General features: G+C 33.9%; 2 protein-coding genes across 3 annotated transcripts; one reads left to right on the plus strand and one right to left on the minus strand.

Annotated features, from left to right (window-relative positions):
• The first annotated feature begins 2,953 nt into the window (after positions 1-2,953).
• LOC116121416 (protein LOL2) lies at positions 2,954-5,883 on the plus strand. 2 transcript variants are annotated; one of them, XM_031407377.1, is made up of 5 exons: positions 2,954-3,178; positions 3,937-4,044; positions 4,772-4,822; positions 4,919-5,028; positions 5,650-5,883. In XM_031407377.1, the coding sequence occupies exons 1-5, from the start codon at positions 3,049-3,051 to the stop codon at positions 5,716-5,718; spliced, it is 468 nt and encodes a 155-aa protein (XP_031263237.1). In that variant the 5' UTR covers positions 2,954-3,048; the 3' UTR covers positions 5,719-5,883. The 2 variants fall into 2 exon arrangements, with proteins under 2 accessions (XP_031263237.1, XP_031263238.1); XM_031407378.1 differs by lacking the exon at positions 4,772-4,822 and having other exon boundaries at positions 2,964-3,178.
• Positions 5,884-6,483: 600 nt separating this feature from the next.
• Positions 6,484-8,556, minus strand: LOC116121409. Its single transcript, XM_031407367.1, has 8 exons — positions 8,546-8,556; positions 8,378-8,467; positions 7,776-7,835; positions 7,651-7,690; positions 7,431-7,524; positions 6,961-7,020; positions 6,795-6,886; positions 6,484-6,702 (listed from the first exon to the last, which is right to left on the minus strand). Exons 2-8 carry the CDS (start codon positions 8,449-8,451, stop codon positions 6,616-6,618), a joined length of 507 nt encoding a protein of 168 aa, XP_031263227.1. The 5' UTR covers positions 8,452-8,467; positions 8,546-8,556; the 3' UTR covers positions 6,484-6,615.

An 8,556-nucleotide genomic window follows, 5' to 3' on the forward strand; every position in this document is an offset into this window, starting at 1 on the left:
CGTGAAAGCCTTTCCTTGTCTTCCTCAAATTTGGAAATAGTATCTGTCGAAAAGCACAAGTCAGGACTGAACTCATACAATGCATAAACAAATATCAGCCGCAAAAAAGGGTGATGGGATTGAGTATTGATTCTCCTCGTGGCTTCACGAAAAATGAAGCCAAAAACTCAAGTTGCTATGTACCATAGTGCTTACTAGACAGTACTAAATATATGGTTAGTGAGGAAGACTTGGTGTATTTGACTCACAAAATGGTCCTAAAAGGTGGCAAAATCAGATGCTGCACAATTAGGGTTTTAAGGACTTAGTTTCCTTAGGATTCTAATTCGACCATCCTCAACACATTCCTAGCAAAACAACTTGTTCCTATTCCATCAATGATTCTTGCATGTTTGTATGTGAGAATTGTTGGTTGTTTTTTATGTTGAATGATGTATAATTTCCAACCATGAGAAGTAGTGCTTGAGTATGTGATGAATTGGTGGAATTATGGAAGAATTAGTGTTGAAATTTTGAAGTGTTGAGATTTGTTGAAATCGGCCAAGTTTATGGCTACAATTATTGAGTTTTTGCTCAAATTTTGGTGGATTTAGAGAGATATGGAAGTGTAGCCAACTTGCTTGTTGCATGTGCATATGAATTGTTTGATGGAAATCCAAAGAGAAAATGCATGCATGAGTTGGCTAAACCCTATTGAAGAAAGGGTTAGAGAAATGCAAGAATTGAAGTAGAAAGATTATGTTGGGCATAACCAATTGTAACTTTTAGTATTCAAGAGTCCATTTTGTTATGCCAAAATTTAGAATATCACTTAGTCATGTTAGTTCCATGAGAGAAATGGCCCTTAGTGCTTGGTTCTAGTTACTTGAACCTTTACTACTTCTTGAACAGCACATGAAAGTGTTAGAAAAGAATTGCATGTTAAAGTGTTACTTTGATATGGCATTTGTGATAGTAGAGAATGATAGAATATGTCATGACATATCATTATGCCATAATGAGTTTTCAAGTTTGTGTATGTGAATATGGAAAGAATATCAAAGAATGGGCTTAATCATACATATATTATGCATATGATTTATTTATATATAGCCTTGATTTGGTAAATGAGAATATTAAAAAAAAATATTAGCAAAGAATGAGAAAAGAAAGAAAGAAAATGGCTTATATATTCTTTTTAAGCTAACATGAAAATATGTATATTTTCTCATTTACTAAAGAATGCAAGCGTAGAATTTTCATAGCTTGGAAATTCATTTAGAAATGTGTATAGTATCTCTTTCTATTTCTCTTTCTCTTTCTATAGCATGTTATGTTAGAAGATTGTTGTGATGGGGAACCCATGAGTGACAGAGATGTAGAAAATTCCCACATGCACGCCGCCATCAGTGAGCGGCCTCAACATAGCAGAAAAGAACTTGTACAATCCATCAGCAGTGTATGTGGATGAGGATTGTACCCAGCAAAAATACCTACATGCACGCCACCATCAGTAAGCGGCCTCAGCATAGCAGAACAGAATTAGTACAGTCTGTCAGTAGTGCATGTAGATGAGGATTGTACCCAGTATACACTCACATGGCCAAGGTTCCAAATCCATGCCTCAGCCTAGTCCGATCGGCAAACCAAAACAGAAAAGAAAAGAAAGAGATACAAAACAAGAGACAGAAAACAGAAAAGAAAAGAAAGTTCTTTTCTCAGAAAAGTTTATTATTCTACATATGTATTATGCTACTTGCATGATTTAGCATTTCTTATGTGCTCGGCGATGTACAGTTTTATTAATTGTCTTTACACATTGGTAAGTAGCAAATCAGCATATCAGAAAAGAATGCAGAATATCAGAAAAGAATGCAGAATATCAGAAAAAAATAAAGTGAGAAAAGGAAAGTCAGAATACGAGTAACGGAGGAAAAATAATAGTGCAGTTTGGTTTACTTACTAAGCAATTAGTACTCACTCCGTTATTTTACTGTTTTGCAGGTACTAGATGATTTACGGTCGAGTGGGATGTCAAGAAGTAGAGGAGTTTGGCAGCATTGTCCAAGATTATCTTGTACTTATTAAAGTATATCAGTTATTTTGTGTATATACTTATATGAATTAAAATCAGAAATTTCGGATTTTACATTATATACCTCTATGTATATATGTTTACAAAAGTTATTTAGTGGATTTTGTCATATATTTCTTAAAGAATTACTAGCTAGAGAGAATATTACAGCAACTGAATATGAAGAAACATTTGTAATGTCAATACAATGTAGCTATATAATTATTATTAGCAATTCTAGGTAGAGGTCATTAAATCACACATCCAACATGTCAAAATGGAGCAATTGTAGGGCTACAAAACATAATATGAAGAGACTAACTCCCATCTTTATATCTTTTTATTTAGACCTTTGAAATGCCAATGCAATGTAGCTATATAATTGTTATTAATATACATTCAACGTGTCAAGATGGTTAGACATTTGGAATGCCGATGCAATACACTTATATAATTATTATTAATACACATCCAACGTGTCAAGATGAAGCAATTAATACAAACCCAACGTGTCAAGATAGAGAATTTGAGTGGGGTCATTAAACCGCACATTCAACATGTCAATCCAATGTGTCGAACAACTCTAAACCCACAAAATGAGTCCAACATATCATGTCAATCAGCCAGAGGGTTCAACTTTATATAGATATATAGGTATAGATTGGTCAGTAACATGTACTTAAAAAAAAAAAAAAAATTAACATAAAAAACACAAAACTGAAACATGCAATAACTCCTTATAGTTAATAAAGTTATAAGTATGGAGTTAATAAAGTTATAAGTATGGATAAATTCGTCCCTTAACCTGTTATTCATTCAAGTCTTTTTACTTTTTTTTCCCCTCAATTTACCTAACAAAATAATTTTTATCAAACTTAAAATTGAATAATTGTTTCTGCATTTTTTCACTAATTATTATTAATAAAAATTTACTACTTTTATTTTAAAATTGATAACTGACACATCTCCACTCCTCGTACTCGAAGTCTCAGAGAATGGAGAACGAAGGAGAAAAAGAATTAACGGAAAAACCAGAAGAAGAAGATGATGATGATGGGCCCCCACCCGGCTGGCAACAGCCCATTCCTCCACCAGCGTCTACAGCGCCTCCGCCGCCGCCGTCCGGTCAGGAACCATTTTATTCACTGCAACTTTTCCATGTTACAATGGATATTTTAATTGGTTATTTTTGTATGATTTTGTTTTTCATTTAAAACCCAAAAGACGATTTTCTTTATTATTCAAAAGCCTTTAGAACCTAGGCATATTATTCATTTGAGTTTTATTATTCGGTGATTACCTGTTGCTGGAAGTTGCTATTAAGTTTCTGAAATTTTTTAATGTTACCCACTTCGTACCCAACACTTTAGATTGCTTAATGCTAGTAGTAATTTAAATTGTAGCAACCCTTGACTTAGAAGGAATTGAATGAGCGATAATTAAATTACATTTTGTAAGAACATTTTAATGAGATTCATTGAAGAAAAATGTGAAATTTATTAAAGACTTAGTGACATTGTGCAAGAGGAAGCTATATTTGGTTTGAGACCATATGTTGTTAATGTGAAACTCTTCCGCGAAACCCTTGCTTCCAGTAAAGCAGCAATTGGATGACCATTTTATAAAGTAAAATTTTCCCGTTTAGCGTTATTGTTGCCAACAGAACTACTGATCACCTGTGTGTCAGTTTAAGTGTTATATGTTAGCCAAAATGCAGCAAGAAATGCTACCACATGTGCCTAACCTAAAACTTTATTTGTTAGGGTTTTACTGAATCAATATCTCTTACTATTGAATGTTTGTGCTTGATGCAAGCTTAGTCTCACAGTATCAGTTTGTTTGTTAAAGGTCTTCTGGCTGTGCATTTTATTATTTTATTGCAGAAATGGCTCAAATGGTTTGTGGTTCTTGCCGGCGTTTGCTTACACATCCACAAGGGGCTAAACATGTGAAATGTTCATGTTGTCAGACAATTAACTTTGTGCTAGAAGGTTCTTCCCTTCTCTTCCACATGTGACATGTAATTAAACTGATAATTAGTTTCCGTTATGATCAACTGTTCATATATTAACTGTTACTATGTGATTTGATCATTGATAAGGATAATCTGAGGATTCCAAGTTTTTCGTAGATTCATCTTTGTATCTCTTCCCTCCAAGCATTTTACCAAACCCTCAAATATTTTGAGCATGCCAACTACCTAGTGTATGAAGAGCACTTACTATAGATTTATATCTGACAAATTACGGATTTTAGCCTATAACTTTTATTACTGTTAAATCAATACCCATTGTTTACCTGGCGCATAGACATTACTGCCCATACACCTAGGTGAGATATGGAAGCCCTGAAATACTTGTCACAGAGCTTAGATACGTTTGTTCCACAAGACCCATGTTTATATCCTCTCAAGAGGAACTGAAGTCATCAAATTTTGGATGTACATGAGCTATATATTTACATTCTTTCATCTGACTCCTATGGCTCCCCGACTCTCCTCATTCTTTTTTAGTTGTGCTTCGAGGCTAATCTCTTTAGTAATGCATTAATTAATTCCACACCTCGCCTTTGGGACACTTGCTAGTTGCTACCTTAGATGAGAAGAACCTTGTATTACCCAATTCTGTGATCTCCACATAAGGGTGCAGTTTAAAAACATGGGCACCATTGAGTTGAATTAAAGCTTATGATCAATAAAATCTTAATATTCTATTGTAGAATACAATCTCACAACTGAATGGACATTTATTTTCTTGTCAGATATTGATGGTGAGCATATTGTCAATGTGGCTGAAATTTGTATTCTGCTTTGTAATCTTATCTGAGTAAGATGTTTAAACTTATAAGTCTTTCTTTCTTTTTCAGCACACCAGGTTGGGCAAGTTAAGTGTGCAAGTTGTGCAGCGTTGTTGATGTATCCGTATGGAACTCCACTGGTTAGGTGTTCCTCTTGTCATGTTGTTACTGAAATTGGGGTATGTGAACTGTTTACTTATTTTTGTGTATAATTGTGGATTACTCTGCGTTCTATAATTTTAATCTTATTTGTCTAGCAACTAGACAAACTTGCCAAGTTTACTAGACAAACAGGCTATTCATGGCACCTCAATTAGAAGTAAGAGCTGGTGGCATATAAATGTGAGACGGTTGCAGCCACCAGCAGAGCACAAGTATCCTAACGCATTCAATTTGGGAGAGGCTCTTGTTCTACATTGTAAAATTATTTCAAAGATAACTTACACATTTAGTGAACAGACTATGGTGATATGTTGAGTGTGCTTGGGAATGCTGATGCTTTACTTCAACAATTGTCAAAGTTGTTCTAAATTTGCTCTATGTTTATTTGAATAATTGAGAGAATGTAATATGTTTCATATCTAAAAATGTGTTTAAGGTATAAATATAGAAGATGAAATGCTCTAGTTATTCTTCTTAAACGGTACTTTTGTACAAAAACATTTTGAAACAAAATACGTTGGTCTCTTTGGATAATTATGTTATCACAAACTCTTCTTTATCTATTTACAGACTGGATTGTTATTCATAGTGTTTTATGTAACTAAATTACAAACTCCATGTAAATGTTGTTTATGCAGGATCATAACAGGCGGCCCCCTTGGTCTGTACAACAGGCCCAACCAACCCCTCCCAGCAAGGTCCGCTGAACCAGTAAGACTCTTCTTGATACCATACTGAAAACGGTTTATTCTCAGAATGTGAAGTTCTTGCACATCAATGTACAGAAATATTATTGCCAAAAGTAACTTTGTGATGTTTTTCATGTGTTTCACAAGTTTGATTGTTTTTTAATGAATTTTCTTTCTTTGTTAGTTGTGATGTATCAAGAACTGACTAACCATTCCGCTGCCCATGTGATGATTATCATGACCAATCATACACATTTCGTGTATAATCATACCTTATCGTTCATTGACTTGGAAGATTTTGGAAAAAACATGCAATTCATAATTATATTTAACAAGAGTTGAATCGTGTATAATCATATCTGCAACTCATGGAGAAAACAAAACATGTGTGAAAAACTTCAAAAAAAATAAAAAAGTATTCGGGAAGTTTCTCTAAGAGGCCAATTATAGAAAGAGTTGGCTTTAAGAAAAATGTGCATTGGTTTCCAAGTAAGAACATGCTTTTATTTTATGCTTGAAATTTGATTTTGCTGAAATATTTTTTTCCTTGTTTCCAAATGAGACAGAGGATACCGTATAGTATTTGTCTTGTAGTTATAACTACTAACGACTTGAAACAATAAAAACGTTTCTGTAACATACCCAAGTTTTCTTTCTTCAGTCTTCACATGAGTTTCAAGCAAGTAGAGAGAGAGAGTTTTGAAAATGTTAACTTGGATTTTGAGAAAAAGGCACACCTTGAAAGTGAACCATAATAGCAGAAAGAGGAATGAAATGCTTTGTCCGTACTTCATGTATCCTAGAGCAAATGCATCGAAGTATCTCAGAGACAATATACTATAATCTTCTTTCTTAAAGATTAAAAAAAAAATTATGAGTTGGATGTCTTCAGCGCTCAATTGGTGAAGTAGATCTTCAATCATCAGGCGGAAAGTCCTCGTCTGAGGCATCGTCAAGAAATGAACCGAGAGTTTTCCGCAAAAGGCTGAAAGTTTTGTCATCCTGTTTTCCAAAAAGCAAAATCTAGCTTACAGTTATTTACATGAGAATAAACGAACCAGCAATATATTAACTTAATGCTCATTGTTATTTACCTGCTTCTTCTTTTTCAACGACTCCTCCAATTTAGCAATTTTGTCTGCGCAATATTTCTCTTGTTCCGATATTAAACTCTTCTCTTTCTTCCCTGATTTCAATCACCCAAATGTTAGTGGAAATTTTGTTTCATTAAGAATAAAGGAAGAGATTCGTCTTTCTTACTCAGTTGTTCATAGCGCGTGAACAGCCTTTCCTTGTCTTCCTCAAATTTGGAAATAGTATCTGTCGAAAAGCACAAGTCAGGACTGAACTGATGTCAAATGCTATCAAACAAATATCAGCCGCGAAAAAAGGTGACTGTGGATGCTGAGTACTTGATTCTCCTCGTGGCTTCACGAAAACTGAAGCCAAAAACTCAAGTTGCTATGTACCATAGTGCTTACTAGACAGTACTAAATATATGGTTAGTGAGGAAGACTTGGTGTATTTGACTCACAAAATGGTCCTAAAAGTTGACAAATCAGATTGCTTTCACAAATAGATAGAATCATTTCTTGAGAAATTTTAAACTTTTAATGAAAATAACAAAAGCAGATAAAGAAGAAAAGCATGTAAACTGTTTCTAGAGTTTAAATCCTTCTTTATGGGTACAAATAAGACCAAAAAGCTTCAAATAATCTAGCAGCCAGTACCTTTTAAGACCTGGAGGTGGGCATCTCTTTCCTTGCAGAATTTCTCATAAACCTCTTGAAACTTTGCAGTCTCATGCTTTAAGCGACTCTCGCACTGAAAAAATGCAACAACATAACTTAACCAAACAAAACTATTCGTTAACACTTAACCAGAGAGAAATGCTAAATCTAAAAACCATCTCCTGCAATCTTGTAACAAGCTTCTTTGTTCACCACAGACCTCTTTGGAGTTCTTGGAAAGTGCCTTAGCAAAACCTTGTCTACAATGAAAAATACAAGAACTTTTAAACAGCATACTTCGCGCACAAATAAGAATTAGATGTTTAATCTACTCATCAAATTTACCTATCCTTCTCAAGTTTTGACTTCAATTCATCAATCTTAGACCTGACTTCAGCGGCCACACTGAAACCAAAAGCAATTAAAAGTCACAATAATTGGAAGATTTGATACATGAGGAGCAAGAGTTCAACATATATGACGCGATAATGAAAACAAATCCATTCATCCAAAACAATTTTTTGTCGTACTAAAGAAAGAAATTTAGGTACCTTTTCAAGTCTCTTTAAAAGTGGTTTATAAGTCAAACCAAATTTTACAATAACTTGAAAGTACCTTCAGTACAAATGCCTATAATTTCAGAACTTATATCAAGTAATTTTAATACTAGAATACATATTTATCAATTTCAGACCAAATCTGTCAACTAAATAACAACGATTTTAACCATATGGAAAGCAATCCTAATCACTTGGTTAAGAGAATCAAATTAATTAGTTTCATAATCAAATCATGTGAAAAGCATCGATGATCATTAAACAATCAGGTGTTGTGAAATAAATTTCTATCTCAGGAAATTGATTGGATAAAGTAGAGATCGAGATGTCATAAACAGAATTTTTGAAGATGAAACTAATTTACTATTCACATACAATTTCTAAAATTACCTAGAAATTGTTTCTTCTTTCTTCTTTCGATCGTCATTTTGCGCTTTCTCTTTTATCAGCTGAAGTGCCGACATTATGCCTTTCAAGTCACTGCAATTTCATCAACAGTTCAGAATTGCAAACCGTCATCACTGACACGCTAATTTTAATACCTTATCAGAGACAGACCTGGAGACATC

This window comes from Pistacia vera, unplaced genomic scaffold (assembly GCF_008641045.1).
Source record: "Pistacia vera cultivar Batoury unplaced genomic scaffold, PisVer_v2 Contig979, whole genome shotgun sequence".
Classification (NCBI taxonomy): Eukaryota; Viridiplantae; Streptophyta; class Magnoliopsida; order Sapindales; family Anacardiaceae; genus Pistacia; species Pistacia vera.

Excerpts from the sequence above, each read along its gene's own strand:
- LOC116121416 (XM_031407377.1), top strand. The coding sequence starts at position 3,049 with ATGGAGAACGAAGGAGAAAAAGAATTAACGGAAAAACCAGAAGAAGAA. Across the intron at positions 4,045-4,771 it reads AATTAACTTTGTGCTAGAAG|AATACAATCTCACAACTGAA; the intron begins GTTCTTCCCTTC and ends ATTCTATTGTAG. Across the intron at positions 4,823-4,918 it reads TTTCTTGTCAGATATTGATG|CACACCAGGTTGGGCAAGTT; the intron begins GTGAGCATATTG and ends TTTCTTTTTCAG.
- LOC116121409 (XM_031407367.1), bottom strand. The coding sequence starts at position 8,451 with ATGTCGGCACTTCAGCTGATAAAAGAGAAAGCGCAAAATGACGATCGA. Across the intron at positions 7,836-8,377 it reads AAAGAAGAAACAATTTCTAG|TGTGGCCGCTGAAGTCAGGT; the intron begins GTAATTTTAGAA and ends TTTTGGTTTCAG. Across the intron at positions 6,887-6,960 it reads CACGCGCTATGAACAACTGA|GGAAGAAAGAGAAGAGTTTA; the intron begins GTAAGAAAGACG and ends GATTGAAATCAG.